The 19506-nt window shown below is 31.4% G+C and overlaps 1 protein-coding gene across 3 annotated transcripts in view; it reads left to right on the top strand.

Moving 5' to 3' along the window:
* The window catches only part of LOC134706691 (methylmalonyl-CoA mutase, mitochondrial-like), a 44794-nt gene that overhangs the window by 5969 nt on the left and 19319 nt on the right, over positions 1 to 19506 (top strand). For all 3 annotated transcript variants that reach the window (XM_063565858.1, XM_063565860.1, XM_063565859.1), the window contains 11 exons: positions 276 to 459; positions 4702 to 4836; positions 5842 to 5959; positions 8059 to 8138; positions 8777 to 8908; positions 9389 to 9565; positions 10978 to 11061; positions 11641 to 11746; positions 12809 to 12945; positions 13781 to 13906; positions 18560 to 18661. In XM_063565858.1, coding sequence (XP_063421928.1) covers positions 276 to 459; positions 4702 to 4836; positions 5842 to 5959; positions 8059 to 8138; positions 8777 to 8908; positions 9389 to 9565; positions 10978 to 11061; positions 11641 to 11746; positions 12809 to 12945; positions 13781 to 13906; positions 18560 to 18661 — 1381 coding nt within the window. The remainder of the gene's footprint in view (positions 1 to 275; positions 460 to 4701; positions 4837 to 5841; positions 5960 to 8058; positions 8139 to 8776; positions 8909 to 9388; positions 9566 to 10977; positions 11062 to 11640; positions 11747 to 12808; positions 12946 to 13780; positions 13907 to 18559; positions 18662 to 19506) is intronic.

The raw sequence follows: 19506 nt of genomic DNA, 5'->3' as shown, positions 1-19506 counted from the left end.
CTAAAAAGTTCTTAAGTAACAGCTTTAAAAATCAACATTTTGGGAATGGAACCTCATCATTGAATCTTGTAGCAGCAACATTGAGGCTGTTTTGGTAAAATTGCTATCACCAGTTTTCTTTTCTTATGCTGAAAACATTGAACTAGTATTCAACAATAAATAGTTTAATGCACATAAATAATGGCAGAAGGAGATTTATGAAACATATAATTATTTATTCCCAAAACACTTGAAAATTTCAATGCTTTATAATAAAGGTTCTTATATTATTTTAGTTATGACTCTGACAATCCTCGAGTAGTTGGAGATGTTGGTATGGCAGGGGTAGCTATAGATTCAGTGGAGGATACTAAGCTATTGTTTGAGGGAATCCCTCTCAATAAGATATCTACATCCATGACAATGAATGGTGCTGTACTACCTGTTATGGCAATGTATATTGTGGCTGCTGAAGAACAGGTGGGTCATAGGTCAGAAAAGGTTTTACTGTCAATGGCTGTCACTATTCGATAAAAAACCCATAGAAATATAGTAGGGTTACAGGTCAGAGGAGGTTTTATTGTCAATGACTGTCACTATCCTGTAAAATAACAATAGAAATATAGTATGTGACCATGATATTTAAGGGAGATAATTTAGGTTATATTTGTTTATTATCTCCCTTCTTTATCTTTAATTTAGTAATAACTAGAAAAGAAATAATTTTTTAAATGTAGGGGGGGGGGGATCATATTTATTTGAACTAACTTGAAGTTAATACCAGTAAAATTGAAGCCAGGTTAAAGATTTTGGATAGGTGAGGATTTGATTAGAATAAACCTCCCAGGCCCGGTGAGCTTTTTTCATCACTTGGCGTCCGTCGTCCGGCGTTAACTTTTACAAAAATCTTCTCTGAAACTACTGGGCAATATTAAACCAAACTTGGCCACAATCATCATTGATGTATCTAGTTAAAAATTTGTGTTTTTTGATCCGGCCACCCAACCAAGATGGCCGCCATGGCTAAAAATAGAACATAGGGGTAAAATACAGTTTTTGGCTTATAACTCAATAACCAAAGCATTTAGGGCAAATCTGACAAGGGGTAAAATTGTTTATCAGGTCAAGATCTATCTGCCCTGAATTTTCAGATGAATCAAACAACCCATTGTTGGGTGATATACTGTAAACAGCAATAATGTTCAGCAAAGTAAGATTTACAAATAAGTCATCATGACCAAAATGGTCAGTTGACCCTTTTAGGAGTTATTGCCAATTATAGTCAATTTTTAACCATTTTTCGTAAATCTTGGTTAACTTTTACAAAAATCTTCTCCTCTGAAACTACTGGGCCAAATTTTACCAAACATAGCCAGAATCATTTTTAGGCTATCTAGTTTAAAAATTGTGTTTTGTGACCTGGCAAACCAACCAAGAGGGCCGCTACTGCTAAAAATAGAACATAGGGGTAAAATGCAGTTTTTGGCTTATAACTCAAAAACCAAAGCATTTAGAGCAAATCTGACATGGGATAAAAATTTTCATCTGGTCAAGATCTATCTGCCCTGAAATTTTTAGATGAATCGGACAACTCGTTGTTAGGTTGCTGCCCCTAAATTGGTTATTTTAAGGAAATTTTGCTGTTTTGGGTTATTATCTTGAATATTATTATAGATAGAGATAAACAGTAAACAGCAATAATGGACAGCAACTTAAGACTAAAAAATAAGTCAAATTGACCAAAATGGTAAATTGACCCCCTAAGAAGTTATTGTCCTATATAATGAATTTTTAACAATTTTCATAAAATTTGTAAATTTTTACTAACATTTTCAACTGAAACTACACGGACAAGTTCATTATAGATAGAGATAATTGTAAGCAGCAAGAATGTTCAGTAAAGTAAGATGTACAAACACATCACAATCACCTAAACACAATTTTGTCATGAACTGTCTGCTTTCTTTGTTTAATTCACATATACCAAGGTGAGCGACACAGGCTCTTTAGAGCCTCTAGTTGAGAATAATTACCATATTATATTGTCTGATAAAAGAAATGTTTTCAATCTCTAAGATGGATTTTCTAAAACTTTGATACTTTGCCATTTACCTTTATTTTTCTATAAGAAATGTCTTTTTCAAATATCATTCTTTTTTAAAATAACAGCTAATATTAAAAAAATGGTTATAATAGATTATTTTGTTCTGACAGGGGGCTAAGCAGTCAGAGTTGGCGGGTACAATACAATGGTTATAATAGATTATTTTGTTCTGACAGGGAGTTAAGCAGTCAGAGTTAGTGGGTACAATACAATGGTTATAATAGATTATTTTGTTCTGACAGGGAGCTAAGCAGTCAGAGTTGGCAGGTACAATACAATGGTTATAATAGATTATTTTGTTCTGACAGGGAGCTAAGCAGTCAGAGTTGGTGGGTACAATACAAGGGTTATAATAGATTATTTTGTTCTGACAGGGAGTTAAGCAGTCAGAGTTGGTGGGTACAATACAAGGGTTATAATAGATTATTTTGTTCTGACAGGGTGCTAAGCAGTCCGAGTTGGCGGGTACAATACAATGGTTATTATAGATTATTTTGTTCTGACAGGGAGCTAAGCAGTCAGACTTGGCGGGTACAATACAAGGGTTATAATAGATTATTTTGTTCTAACAGGGAGTTAAGCAGTCAGAGTTGGCGGGTACAATACAATGGTTATTATAGATTATTTTGTTCTGACAGGGCGCTAAGCAGTCAGAGTTGGTGGGTACAATACAATGGTTATAATAGATTATTTTGTTCTGACAGGGTGCTAAGCAGTCAGAGTTGGCGAGTACAATACAATGGTTATTATAGATTATTTTGTTCTGACAGGGAGCTAAGCAGTCAGAGTTGGCGGGTACAATACAATGGTTATAATAGATTATTTTGTTCTGACAGGGAGTTAAGCAGTCAGAGTTGGTGGGTACAATACAATGGTTATAATAGATTATTTTGTTCTGACAGGGAGTTAAGCAGTCAGAGTTGGCGAGTACAATACAATGGTTATAATAGATTATTTTGTTCTGACAGGGAGTTAAGCAGTCAGAGTTGGTGGGTACAATACAATGGTTATAATAGATTATTTTGTTCTGACAGGGAGTTAAGCAGTCAGAGTTAGTGGGTACAATACAAGGATTATAATAGATTATTTTGTTCTAACAGGGAGTTAAGCAGTCAGAGTTGGCAGGTACAATACAATGGTTATTATAGATTATTTTGTTCTGACAGGGAGTTAAGCAGTCAGAGTTAGTGGGTACAATACAAGGATTATAATAGATTATTTTGTTCTAACAGGGAGTTAAGCAGTCAGAGTTGGCAGGTACAATACAATGGTTATAATAGATTATTTTGTTCTGACAGGGAGTTAAGCAGTCAGAGTTGGCAGGTACAATACAATGGTTATAATAGATTATTTTGTTCTGACAGGGAGCTAAGCAGTCAGAGTTGGCAGGTACAATACAAGGATTATAATAGATTATTTTGTTCTAACAGGGAGTTAAGCAGTCAGAGTTGGCAGGTACAATACAATGGTTATAATAGATTATTTTGTTCTGACAGGGAGTTAAGCAGTCAGAGTTGGCAGGTACAATACAATGGTTATTATAGATTATTTTGTTCTGACAGTGAGTTAAGCAGTCAGAGTTAGTGGGTACAATACAATGGTTATTATAGATTATTTTGTTCTGACAGGGAGTTAAGCAGTCAGAGTTGGTGGGTACAATACAAGGATTATAATAGATTATTTTGTTCTAACAGGGAGTTAAGCAGTCAGAGTTGGCGAGTACAATACAATGGTTATAATAGATTATTTTGTTCTGACAGGGAGTTAAGCAGTCAGAGTTAGTGGGTACAATACAATGGTTATTATAGATTATTTTGTTCTGACAGGGAGTTAAGCAGTCAGAGTTAGTGGGTACAATACAATGGTTATTATAGATTATTTTGTTCTGACAGGGAGTTAAGCAGTCAGAGTTAGTGGGTACAATACAATGGTTATTATAGATTATTTTGTTCTGACAGGGAGTTAAGCAGTCAGAGTTGGCGAGTACAATACAATGGTTATAATAGATTATTTTGTTCTGACAGGGAGCGAAGCAGTCAGAGTTGGTGGGTACAATACAATGGTTATAATAGATTATTTTGTTCTGACAGGGAGCTAAGCAGTCAGAGTTGGCGAGTACAATACAATTGTTATAATAGATTATTTTGTTCTGACAGGGAGTTAAGCAGTCAGAGTTAGTGGGTACAATACAATGGTTATAATAGATTATTTTGTTCTGACAGGGAGTTAAGCAGTCAGAGTTGGCGGGTACAATACAATGGTTATAATAGATTATTTTGTTCTGACAGGGAGCTAAGCAGTCAGAGTTGGCGAGTACAATACAATGGTTATTATAGATTATTTTGTTCTGACAGGGTGCTAAGCAGTCAGAGTTGGCGAGTACAATACAATGGTTATTATAGATTATTTTGTTCTGACAGGGAGTTAAGCAGTCAGAGTTAGTGGGTACAATACAATGGTTATAATAGATTATTTTGTTCTGACAGGGAGTTAAGCAGTCAGAGTTGGCGGGTACAATACAATGGTTATAATAGATTATTTTGTTCTGACAGGGAGCTAAGCAGTCAGAGTTGGCGAGTACAATACAAGGATTATAATAGATTATTTTGTTCTGACAGGGAGTTAAGCAGTCAGAGTTGGCGGGAACAATACAGAATGACATCCTTAAAGAATTTATGGTCAGAAATACTTATATATTCCCTCCAGAACCATCAATGAAAATCATTGGAGATATCTTTAAATACACATCAGAGGTAAAGTAACGGTTTTTGTCCAAAATTATAATAAAAGATCAGTTGGAAAGGCTAATTACTGTCTTAATATATTATTACTCTACAATGTATGACTTTCCAAACAATATATCTCTGATCCAGACAGTTGAATATTTAAATTTAAAGCACAAAGCTTGCTGAGCTTTTTATATACTGAAGAATAACTGTGGATGGTCAAGAAATATTGAGTCATCTGTTTCTCTTATGATTTTTAGAAGAAATTTAGTCATACCTATTAGTTGATCTGCAAAATCATGTTTTTATTATATGTTGCAACGTAACAATATAGATATTAGACATGTCCTTATAAATGACTACAAAAACCTTCATTTGTTTTTCTCATTTTATAAGAGTAACACAAGGTCATTATTCAAAAGGTGAAACATTCATAACGACAAAAAGTTATGGAACTCAGGCAAATTATTTTATTTTATGGCACTGCAGGTAAAATATTTTGATTGGTTTAAAGCCGTCACATGGTGACCCTATGTATTCATATGGGGTTAGTTAATTTTATAGGGAGTTCATGCCCTCATGTCACTGTAAATGATGACGTCATCTCTTAATGTTGTTGTGTTTAAATGTTTAATTTTCAACATTAAAGTCCGAAAAATCATTATACTGTTAACTACTGATCCCCTTTTGACCGTAGAGGGTGAATAGCTACCATAGGAGATTCGGCTTCTGGCATCAACCCCTATGGATTTTACTATCCCTCTATGGATCCATAGGGGGTCAATAGTGAACCATATTAATTACAAAATAACAGGTACAGTCTTCTTACGCATAAACAATTTAAATGCAAAAGTCTATGAAATCTTTATATTTAAGTCAAGTCAACTCTTAAAATTAGCTATATGAATTCATGTAGTCAACTGCACACATTAAAATTGTTATGGCAAACAATAATTCATCTATTTAAAAAAAAAAATACATGGTTTTAGATTATTTCAATATATACCTGCAGTCTGTTGATTTTCTTCTCAGAACATGCCAAAGTTCAATTCCATATCTATATCGGGATACCACATGCAGGAAGCTGGAGCAGACGCGGTATTAGAAATGGCCTTTACTATAGCAGATGGTTTGCAATACATAGAAACAGGTAATTAAAAGCTTTTTCTGAAAACAAAATAAAAAAACCCAGATATGTGGAATAAATATCAATGAAATATTAACCTAACAAAATTTCTTGCAAAATGTTTTAATGAATAGTAACAAAAAATGGATTATTCTTACAATTTGCAAACTTAGAAATTTAGAGAATTAATTATTTACAATTAATGATAAACCAATTAAGAACAAAACAGAATATTTTGCACTGCAGCCAATGAGAAAATAAACACACAAAATGTGATAATAATTGCCAGGACTCACGCTACCAGGCGACTTGGGCAAGAAGTTGCTTTTCCGACCGTCTCATTGCTTTCCCCTGACCCCCAAAAGCGAAAACAAGTTGCCCTGTTGTTTCATTACTCGCTTTCAGTCGCTTCCGTCATCGGACATTTTCAATTTTTACCAAGTTGATGTAACATCAACTTTTTATTGATAAATAAATAAATTCAGACATAATCTAGTCATTATCTTAAGAAAAGACATTGAAGCATTGTTTTTGCAAAGTGTAGCAAGTTATTAAATAAAAATACAACTTTTTATCACTTTGTGCACTTCCGTGAAGTTCCGGTGCTTGTTACTAGAAAATGTACATCAACCTAACTTTCGGCTGCAAAATAAGTGTGTTACTTCATTTAAAATTGATAAATGTTGCCTCCAGGAAATGTTCAATCCATTTATTGCATTAAAAACATCATGGTCCTTTCCAAATAACTTGTCAAACATCGTTTATTTTTGTAAATTTTCTTGCATTATCCGCCATTGACAGATTTCTAAACTACGGATTGGAAACGGACCAGCTATGACTGAAATCCGTATTTTTACAAAAATTACTACAGACGCACAGATGGAACAGCTGACAGAAGAATATTGATCCCAAAATGAAAAATTACGAATTTCACACGCATTAAGGTGGTACCCAACACTTTCACTAAAATAAATTTGGCTCGTTTAATTTTCTTTAAATTTTGACAAAGTATTTACTTTTACCCTTTAACAAAAATATAAAAATTTCAAATAATTTGAACCAACCGTTTAATCAGAAAAATTAGACTGGTTATATAGCAGTTTGACAAAAACTTATTTTGATCATTGAGAAGCTTAATAATCCCTTAACAACATAATGTCATTAAAACATTCTGCTGATTTTACAGAGTTATCTCCCTGTAGTGTTAGGTACCACCTTAAAAGACTTTTGGTTACATCTAAATAAACTCATCATTGATTAGTGTATATAATTCCTTATAATTTATATGGATTGTTGTAAACTATTGTAAAGTTGCTCAACTCTTAGACTATTACACTAATATCAATATATTATGGCCCAGCTTACCTTTATATATCTTTTGATGAGAAACACTGAATTTCATACACAAGATAGTTTTTAATTAAATTGTAATTGATATATTATAATTTCTTTCCCTTTAAAAAAAAATTTTTTTTTTTAGTGCTAAATATTTAGTTGGTAGTTTCTCACAAGATCCTTAGTAAAATTTAAACAACTTTTAATTTGAAATGTTACTTTAATTGTATACTCAGATATGAATTGAACAATATAAAAAGAACATTATTTACAAATGACAATTTATACTAAAGTAAAATCCAAACATTGTAGCGCACCGCACGAATGAGCACTTCTCTTTCAAATCTCATCACTTCTCCCTATCACTTTCAAAAAGAGAAGTCACTTCTCCCTATAATTCTGAAGTAGTGTGAGCCCTGATTGCAAGAAAATAATTACAAGTTTCCATGAATTCTCCATTTTTAAGGTAAGCACTTTCAGTTTTAATACTGCCAGAAAAAATTATATTCCAAAAGAAGCCAAGATAAAAAGATATGACATGATTTTGATTTGGTGCTCTTTCTAAAGGAACGACTGAAAACAGTGTCAACAAAATGACATTCGAAATATTCTGAATGAGGATTTTGTCCACTATGCTCTGAGACATATTGTTGAAAGTAAATTCAAAATATTTTTTTTTTCATATTTCCTGGGTAAGTAAAAAAAAACCTATGCTTTCTGATGAATTCAAGAGTTTAAAAGAATAAATATTTGAAACAAGGTGACTATCACATATATTTCTATTTCAGGTTTAAGCAGAGGTCTTGACATTGATAAGTTTGCTCCACGTTTGTCATTTTTCTGGGGAGTTGGAATGAACTTTTATATGGTATGTCTGAATAAAACATTTTACAATTTTTACACAGTATAATAATCCTTTTAAATTGAACTAGATGTACACCAGTCACCATGTAGGAGTTCAAACTAAAATTTCAGAAGCTCAAATAGTAGTAGCAAACATGATGTGAACAAAAAAGATGTCTTCAGTTAAAATTCAAAATGGCTAAAAACCGTAATATTCACTTGCTTTACAGAACCTAAAATATAGTTTAAAAGCATCCACTTAATAATTTTTGTTTGTTTCAATTTTTACTACTGATTTCCTGTTAAACATGTTTAAAGAGCACACAATTCAATTAGGACTTAAACTGGGGTCAGTGAGTTCTATTTTTTTCAATTGACTATACTCTGACATCTGACTGTCACAGCAAATCCTTAACAAGACTGTTATATGTCAGAGCATCTCAGCTGACTTACAATTAAAATAATTATAATTTGATGTGAAGATTAGGCTCAACTTTTTATAAGTGTTTGAAACTTCTACAATTGTAATTTTATGAAGGATTTTTTTAAAAATTGACAACAAAGAATAGTAAGCAGTATTCTAAGCATAACATGATTACTTTTATAATACTATGATAGTATGATGCATGGTACTGTTACATGCACACTTTTTTTTTGATATAGGAAATTGCAAAAATGAGGGCTGCAAGAAGACTTTGGGCAAATCTGTTGAAAGAAAAATTTAACCCAAAGAATCCGAAGTCTTTATTGCTACGAACACACTCACAGACTTCAGGATGGTCATTAACAGAACAGGTATGTGGTAAATATACTGTACAAATGTATGATAGTTTTATTTGTAATGCCGTTCTATGATAGAAGGGGACATAACATTTTCTCGTCTGCAGGTCATTCCATCTGTTAGTCCATCTGATTTGTCTATGCATTCATGTTTCTGTCCAGTATTGGATTAAAGTTTTGGTATTAAGGTAGTATTCTGTAAAGTTGTGGCTTCATAAACTCTTAACTCAGTACACATGTTTGTTAAGATGTGAATTTGAAAAAAAAGTGGCATGATTAGAGTTTATCCATAGATTGAACATGAATATGTGAGCACTCACATTCATATGCGTATTTAAGCCTTTGTGAAACAACCCAAATATCAATGTTACTAATTTCTTTGGCTGTCATAGTTCTAATATACTCAGATTTATGTTTAAACGTGTTTCAATATTGGAGTGAAATAGGTAGGAAATTGGTTTACATAAAAATGAAACCTAGCTTTTTATATTTTAGGATCCCTATAACAATATAATAAGGACATGTGTAGAAGGCATGGCTGCAGTGTTTGGTGGAACCCAGTCCTTACATACTAACTCATTTGATGAGGCATTGGGATTACCTACTCGATTTAGTGCTAGAATTGCTAGAAATACTCAGATTATACTACAAGAAGAATCTGGTATCACTAAGGTATCATTTTATGTTTTATTTATGAATTTATAACTTAACGAAGGTTTAACCTGTGTTTCTTAATGGCAATGACTTTGTGAATTGCCATAGAATTCAGAATGAATGAAATCAGACATGAATATTTCTACATTTATTACCATGCTTAAATATGATCAACTTGAATCTCCAATAATTAATACATGTATTTGCTTGTGTCTTAAAATGTTTCTCTGTGAATCTCCAATAAGTAATACATGTATCTGCTTGTGTCTGAAAATGTTTCTCTATGAATCTCCAATAATTAATACATGTATTTGCTTGTGTCTAAAAATGTTTCTCTGTGAATCTCCAATAATTAATACATGTATTTGCTTGTGTCTAAAAATGTTTCTCTGTGAATCTCCAATAAGTAATACATGTATCTGCTTGTGTCTGAAAATGTTTCTCTGTGAATCTCCAATAATTAATACATGTATTTGCTTGTGTCTGAAAATGTTTCTCTATGAATCTCCAATAATTAATACATGTATTTGCTTGTGTCTAAAAATGTTTCTCTGTGAATCTCCAATAATTAATACATGTATTTGCTTGTGTCTTAAAATGTTTCTCTGTGAATCTCCAATAATTAATACATGTATTTGCTTGTGTCTGAAAATGTTTCTCTGTGAATCTCCAATAATTAATACATGTATCTGCTTGTGTCTTAAAATGTTTCTCTGTGAGCGTTCATTTGAAAGACTAGGATGTACAAGACCCATGCATGAGAAAAGCTGTATGACCTAAAGGGACCTAGCAAAATAGTCATATTCATATAAGTTTAAAAATAAGGAAATGTGGTATGATTGCCAATTAGACAACTATCCACCTAAGTCCAAATGTAGTGGATATTATTGTATATGTTCAATCTTTCTTGAGGAACAGATGTTTCATAATAATTTCTTGAATATTCTTTCACCCTGATAATGGCCTGAATTATATGCTACAGACTAAATATCTATCTGACTAAGCTTCATTTGGACAAATAATCAAAATATGACTGCTTTAAATACTGTCATAAAGCAAGTGAAGATATGATCTTGTTTATATGAATTATTATTATTGGAATATGCTCATTTACAGAGACATTAAACTTTTAATTTTATTATACTTATACACTAATACTTTGTGTAACAAATTTTCCAATTAATTACAAAATTAATATTAATTTATTCTAAAAAAGAAAAGTGTCACATGTCTGCAAAGTGATATACAGATTATAATACATTGCGCAGTAATAAAATAAGACAAATACCCAGCCTTAATGGACTTATGCAACAGTAGCATGATATACATACTTTAAATTTTGATATAGATATATTGAAATGCTACTTATGTTCAGTTTATATATTCTTTTGAAGAATGTAAAAATGAATCATTTAGTAATTTGTTGACAGGTGGCTGATCCATGGGGAGGATCTTACATGATGGAAAGTCTGACAGAAGAAATCTATGAAGCAGCACTTAAAGTTATAAATGAGGTATTTCAGTCAGAACAAGATAACTGTTGAATGAGTTTTCAATGTAGTATAATATTGATGAATATTAGTCCATTATAATAAAACTTCCAAGTTTAAATCAAATCAAAATAACACACATTTTCACATTGCTTCTTCATTTTACGCTCTATACAGTGTGATACAAGAAACATCTCTTCATGCAAGAAATAGATAACAGCCGACAACCATAAGAGAATTCATTTATCTATATAAAAATAAAGGTTTGTAACTGCTTTGTAATTGTCTAGTGTGAAGGTTTTGCTATGATTTTTTTTTTTGATAAATTTTTAATATAATAAAACTCTCAAACTATGCTGTATTTCGTAGGCAATACTGGGAATATTTTATTTCCCCCTAAAACGATATTTCATTGAAACATTTTATGATTCTTTTGGCTGTATGAAATGTCTGATATTTAAAAATAAGGATATTATGTTCAAATTTTAATAAACAGGTTTACCATTTCATTTGTTTATGCTTTTATTTATCCACAGAAGGGAGTTTGCAACTTTTATCAACATAAACTTAATTATGACTGCACATTTTACTGTAAACTTGCAGGTAGAAGAAATGGGTGGAATGGCAAAAGCTGTAGCTGCAGGCATGCCTAAGCTGAGAATTGAAGAATGTGCTGCAAAAAGACAAGCTAGAATTGATAGTGGTTCAGGTAATATCCATAACTTATAAAGCATACATTTATACATTTTTTTTGTGAAAAAAAAAGTTGTGTTGATTTTACAGCTTTTGGGGTAAATATTGTATAAAATGCAATATAAACTGACAGTGTGATGGCTATATATCCCAAGCCTAATCTCTACCTTTGAGAGCACAGAAAACATAGTGTAGTGGTTTGAAAAATATTTATATCCTATCAATGTCCATGACAAGCCATTAGACAAACCTTTGATTCTCAAGTGATACAATGATGTGTATGTATTGCTATTATATATTTATCTCCTTGTTTTACATATTGATTGTGAACTTTTATTTCCAATTCAAAAACAATAAAGTTTGATCAAGAGAATCCACTTGGTAAGGGCTTCTCTTCTTTAAGATTTATTTTAAAAAGTAAGATATTTTTATGTCCCACCACATAGTGGTCACAGCCTTAAAGATTTACCCTTATCTGTCATTCTGTCATTCCACAACAAACTGTTATACAGATTTTTTTTCTTAAAGCCTTTACACAGTGAACATTGCTTTGTTGAAGACCCATTGGTAGTCTTCAGCTGTTCTTTGGCAAGTTGTTGTCTCTTTGACATATTCCCCATCCTGCAATCTATTCTCAATCTTATTTTGACTTTCAAGAAATAACAGTCATACAGACTATCATTCACAAATTTACATTCCTCAAAATGGCTTCAAGCTTTTTTGCCAATTGGGCCATTGGTGTTGTTCCAAAAAGTTTAGTTTACTGTGGTTTAATTTGTTTTTGTGGGTATCAATTTTTGGGAATTGAGGTATACTTGCATTTTTTGTGGATATTTAATTTTATGGTTTGGCCTATGTGTGCTTAACTCCTGAAGAAAACGAGTAATTTGTTGGACATTCTGGGGGTAATAACGAAATTCACGAAAAATTGATATCCAACAAATAATAATGAATCCTCCGTATTATACCAACTGCTATCAATAATTTCCCAGATGAACCATCTGTATTACCATATGCATTTCTTTAGGAGTCTCAATGTAAATATTAATTATATATATATTGATGTTTGATGTTACAGAGGTGATTGTTGGTATAAACAAATATAAACTGGCAGAGCAGGGTGAAATTGATGTCCTATGTATAGATAATTCAGTGGTCAAACAAAAACAGATGGAAAGGTTGACCAGAGTCAGAGAGACCAGAGATACAAAGAAGGTATGTATAGATAATTCAGTGGTCAAACAAAAACAGATGGAAAGGTTGACCAGAGTCAGAGAGACCAGAGATACAAAGAAGGTATGTATAGATAATTCAGTGGTCAAACAAAAACAGATGGAAAGGTTGACCAGAGTCAGAGAGACCAGAGATACAAAGAAGGTATGTATAGATAATTCAGTGGTCAAACAAAAACAGATGGAAAGATTGACCAGAGTGAGTGGTCTGCTCTTCCGTTTGTTTAGCTCACCCCTTCTTCCGTTCATCAGTTTGTTAGTATACATGTTTCTAATGATATGACCTTTCTAATTTTAATGACTAATTAGAGTTTTGACCCCAATTTCATGCACAGGCCACTGAACATAAAAAATGATAGTGTGAGTGGGGCTTTTTGTGTATTATGGACACATTCTTGTTTGTTGTACTTTACTGAGGTACTACTGCACAGAATGACTTAATATTTAATCAGCAGCTTGATATTGATAATTTGTAATGTGTGATCAGGTTTTGGAGCTGTCAAACACTCACATTTCCTGTTTTGGATACCTTGAACGTTAATTTGTAGTATGCATAGCATGAGAATGAGTGCTATCTTGTTAAGTCTGAGAGATGTGACAAATTAAAATTCTGTACGGGTAACAAATACTTGTCGTTATAAAAATATCTGCAGGCAGTGTTAATATCCAATATCCCTCTTTAATAAATGATATTTCTTTGCTGCTCTTTATTTGTTAAGTCTTTGTTTTACAATTCTTATTAATATATAGAACTTAGAAATTATTTTGTACAAATTTAGATATGATACAAGATCTTGTAATATTTTCCTATCATTTAGGCAGAAGATAGTTTGGAAGCCATTACTAAATGTTGTGAGTCAGGAGATGGGAACCTATTAGCCCTGAGTATAGATGCTGCAAGGGCCAGATGTACAGTAGGGGAGATAACTGATGCCATGGAAAAGGTAGGTATATAAATAACATACGTAATATCTTACTTGTAGTCAGGTGAAGGAAACTTGTTAGCCCTGAGTATAGATGCTGCAAGGGCAAGATGTACAGTAGGGGAGATAACTGATGCCATTGAAAAGGTAGGTATATAAATAACGTATCTTACTTTGGAAAGTAAAAGTGATGGGTTTTTATCTTTTAAAAAGATGTGGAAAACATCGGCGAAACAAACTCTTAAAGTATGAATGGAAATTATATAAATTACACATAGTGGAGATGAGGATAGAGCAGATTCTTACCACAAGAAAACATTGACCATGATTTTTCGAGGGGAACCAATCTGCTATATCACCCTCTCCGCTATGTGTTATTTAATTTATCATACTGAATGTTCTATCACTTAAAGTCTTTTACATATTAATTTTAATTTAAAAGTATTTTCTTTGACGTCACATACATTATAACTTAACAAATACAGTTAACTCTTGTTGTCTCGAACTCGGTTGACTCAAAATTTTGGATGAGTCATAGTTTTCACGTGGTCCTGAACTTTATTCCATACAAAAGTGTGTAATTTCTACTCCTGATGAGTTGAAATTTTGGTTGAGCCAAACTAAATTTACGGTCCCAAGGTTAACAAAAGCATTCAAAATTCATTTTTTATCTCGAACTAATACACATGTCAAAACATGACATTTAAATGGATTGAAGAGTTAATCTGATAATACAAGATTAATTAAAGGAGTAGGTCCAGTAAGACCCTTTTTTGGCCCCAAAATATAGCAGTTTTACAAAATTGTTAAAATGTAAACTTTAAATTATTTATTGGACAGAAGAATGCTTCTGCCACATTAATATGGACTGTTTTGACAATACAATGCACATATATTGGGTAGTAGCACCATTAAGTCATGCTAAATTACTGAAATCTCCACAGTTCTAACATTTTAGTTAAATTTTAGACGGTTTCTGTGTAAAACAAAAGTGGCCGCATTCGTGTTCATCCTTAATATTGAAATGTAGGTTGTATTTGATGATAATACATAACATATATAAAGATTGTATATGAACACGGATGCGGCCACTTTCATTTTTGACAAAAACCATCTGAAAAGTGACATTTTTCGGTATATTTGGTATATTTTTCATATTTGAGCTTGAATCGGATCGTTTTTAAGGACTTAATCGGTTTAAATCTTTCACTTAAACTAATTGAATCAAATGAAATATACACTTTTAAAGTGTTTAAAAAGTGGTCAAAATCTTTCGTCAGATGAACCTGAAATTTGAGGCTGAAATCGGTCCTTATCGGACCTACTCCTTTCCCGTCACTTACCACTGTATTGATTTATGACATGCTATTTAAATGAGTGTTTACCTAAGAATATCTTTTATAGAATTTTTATAAATAATTATTGATACAATGTTAATGTTCATGAAAAAGTATTTAAAATGTTTACAAAACAATTAATATGTGATTTACACTAATGAGCTTGGGTGTGTAGAAAGTGAGGATTATGGCTTCCGTTGATGATCACCTAAAAGCTACTCAAGCGGTGTCTTTAATATTGTTATATTTTCTTTTAAAAAGAAAGAGTGAGATAAAACAAAATGAATAAAAATAAAAAAATTCTTAAATCTCTTGTATCAGAGAATAAACAATTTTGTCAGCTATAACCAACCTGAATTGAAACTATCAATTGGAAATTACTCTTTTGGAAAAGCCATAGGATTTTTTTTTAATTGAAACAATTGAATAAGTAAAAATAATGTCTTTATAATGATAAAAGACTGTGACATACAAATACATCAATCTGATAGTAGAATATCGATCCCCTTGCCATATTCACCCGTATTTGTTTTAGCTTTATTAAGCTAAGCAAGTGTTGTGTCCCTTAGATTGTTGAACTTTCAGTGTTCGTTTTGAGTCGAACTATGTGTATCTCGAAATATTTCTCTGGTCCGGCTGACTTTGACATAATGAGAGTCGACTGTATTTGAAAAAACAACAAAGTTAAGCAAGATGTTTTATTTATTTTTTTATTTTGACAGTCAAATAATAAAAACTGAACCAAAACGTAGAACTTAAGCATTTCATTTAATTACTTCATGTAAATTCAATTTATTATCAATTAAACAATCGGTTTTTGATTGGTTTAGACGAGAGAGTAACATTAAAAACAAGTGTCACCCTCTCAGTCATGTGATAGAGTAAATTAACACCCTCAAATCAGTCAATCTAAATATAGCATTTTAAAGTGAAGTATGATAAATAAAAATATTAGATAAATGCAGTGAAATAGCTGCCAATTATTAGATTATAGCATTAAAAAAACCCTGAAACATGAAGAAGTCTTATTGATATTACATTCCTCAAGAAAAAGACCATAATACCATATACATTCTCAATTGATTAAAAACTAAAATTCAATCCCTGTCTGAGACAAAGAAAATACACTTATATAAGTATTCAATGTGATTTACATCTTTACATTTTCAAATGTATGCTTATGTCAGATGATGATGATAATGATAGAAAAAATGTTCTATGATAAAAAAAAAATTGGTTTACCACTTAGCTGTATAATTATTAAAACAAGGGGCATCAACCAAAATATTCTGTTTTCTGTTAGTCAAACAAAGTTGTGGAAAAATATTTATTGCTTTAGTGAGATAGGAAGATTTTTCACCCATCAAAGTTGTATTTCCATGAAGTAATTCATTTGGGAAATGCTTAATCATTTTCTACATTTAAATCTGACACCAGAAGATGTGAACCAATTTTAATCTTTTTTTCCAGTATTATTAGCTTATGATTTTTTATCATGGTCAAATTTTGTTAACTATCATTAAAGGGATTTCAATGAAATGATTTTGTCAATCCTGTTTATAATATTTTAGAAAGAAATATGTACAAAACATATGACCTGATCCAACTTCTCAACAAAATCTTAACTTGATCATATGATTCTTAAATAGATTGTGTGAAAAATCTTTATCGTTTTAATATATTTATATTATTATCTAACTTTGTAAATAATCTTTAATGGTTAGAGTTATGCTTCTTTACATTTAGATTGAAAAATATTGATAGGTCTTGCAAATCAGAAATAGCTGTTGTCTGTAAAAAAAATATATAATCTTTGTAATATCAATTTATGTGTTATGGTTTGTCACAGATTGACTATAATTTAGTTGGTATATGTCCTGTGCAACAGTTGTCTTGTCAATGTTTATATAAAAGATAAAAGTAGCTGATATGAACTATTCACAGAATATTTACTGCAATTCATTGTAAAATATCATAAGTATTATAATCTACATCTTGAAAGAATTTGGTCTATTCATATTTGTCAGTACCAATTTACATGTATGTGGCATGAGAAAAAAATGCGTTTGATTGGGTACCTGATTATGTGGTTTTAACCAATAAAATTGAAAATGGAAATGGGTAATATGTCAAAGAGGCAACAACCCAACCAAAGAGCAGATAACAGCCGAATGCCACCAATGGGCCTTCAATGCAGGGAGAAAATCCAGCACCTGGAGGCATGCTTAAGGGCATACGATACAGTTTTGATCCTGTATTCACAAGTTCATAAAAATTTGCCTGTAGGCTATTTTTTACCTGATTAAATCAAATAAGTAATAAAAAATATACCTTCATGTGCTACTTTTTGAGTAAAATGAGGTCGAAATTTTGTATATTTGCTCGAAATTCAGATTTGTCGCCGTAATTTCTTTTTCGAAAGAAAGACATAACTTTTTTGTTATAAAAGACAAACACAAATTGTTTTTTGTTAAATAATCGGTAATTTCTGTATTTTATAAATATCTTAAAAAAATATGCATTTTTTTATTCAGAAATAACTCATATTTATCAAATGTTCATGAATTGAGGAAAAAGCGTAATTTTTTACTGCATGTTTATCAAAATTAAAAAAAATCCTCTATTTACAGTTTTATTAAATTTGGGTCAAATAATCTCCTGGCAAAATAAAACAAAATGCCGTTTTGAAAAATAGGGGTCCATGAACTCGTTTTAAAATTAAATCAGTTTGAATGATAAAAATCAGTCGAAAAATGCATCTTTTCTCGATATGTCACCGTTTGACGTCGCGAAAATAACAAATTACGTTAGCAACGTCATTACCTTCCCTGTAACTGTATCGTATGCCCTTAAGCTGGCCCCTAAACAAAAATGTATAATAGTTCAGTGATAATGGACGTCATACTAAACTCCTAAAATATATAAAAGAATCTAAAATTTAAAATCATGATAGACTAATTAAGGTCACAGGCTCCTGACTTTAAACAATTTGCTTACAAATCCCTAGAGATTTTTTAATATATTGAATTCTTAAAATCCTGTTTAAAATTCTGAAATATTTGCTGCAATAGCCATGGATAATAACTAATTGCAATCAACCTTTACTACTATATAAACACATGTAGACAGATAACAGGAAGTGGTTAATGTATAGAGTACCTTTATAGTCTCCTGGTATATCTCTTCTATTTGGAGCATGGTTATACGCAAGTTACAGTGTACATACCAGTTCAACTTTGGGTTCTTGTGGTGTTAGACATAAGCCTCTTGTATATCATCCTACTCTGTTTGAATATTAATTACCGGTATGTCATTTGATGTTCAAATTTCATTGTAGATATATGGGAGACATGTAGCTAGTGACAGAATGGTCAGTGGTGCTTATAAATCAGAGTATGGTGACACTGATGATATCTCTAAAGTTATTAAAAGGGTAGAGGTAAGTTAGTATGATTGGTCATCATATAGATATGTGTTTAATGATTGGTCATCATATAGATATGTGTTTAATGATTGATCATCATATAGATATGTGTTAAATGATTGGTCATCATATAGATATGTGTTTAATGATTGGTCATTCTATAGATATGTGTTTAATGATTGGTCATCATATCTATGTATTTAATGATTGGTCATCATATAGATATGTGTTTAATGATTGGTCATCATATATATATATGTGTTTAATGATTGGTCATCATATAGATATGTGTTTAATGATTGATCATCATATAGATATGTGTTAAATGATTGGTCATCATATAGATATGTGTTTAATGATTGGTCATCATATAGATATGTGTGTAATGATTGGTCATCATATCTATGTATTTAATGATTGGTCATCATATAGATATGTGTTTAAAGATTGGTCATCATATATATATATGTGTTTAATGATTGGTCATCATATAGATATGTATTTAATGATTGGTCATCATATAGATATGTGTTTAATGATTGGTCATCATATAGATATGTGTTTAATGATTGGTCATCACAGATATGTGTTTAATGATTGGTCATCATATAGATATGTATTTAATGATTGGTCATCATATAGATATGTGTGTAATGATTGGTCATCATATCTATGTATTTAATGATTGTTCATCATATAGATATGTGTTTAATGATTGGTCATCATATAGATATGTGTTTAATGATTGGTCATCATATAGATATGTGTTTAATGGTTGGTCATCATATAGATATGTGTTTAATGATTGGTCATCATATAGATATGTGTTTAATGATTGGTCATCATATATATATATGTGT

The sequence above is a fragment of the Mytilus trossulus genome, chromosome 2 (genome assembly GCF_036588685.1).
Source record: "Mytilus trossulus isolate FHL-02 chromosome 2, PNRI_Mtr1.1.1.hap1, whole genome shotgun sequence".
Taxonomy (NCBI): Eukaryota; Metazoa; Mollusca; class Bivalvia; order Mytilida; family Mytilidae; genus Mytilus; species Mytilus trossulus.
The sequence above is the reverse complement of the archived record's forward strand: the minus strand, read 5'-3'. Positions and strand labels throughout refer to the sequence as shown.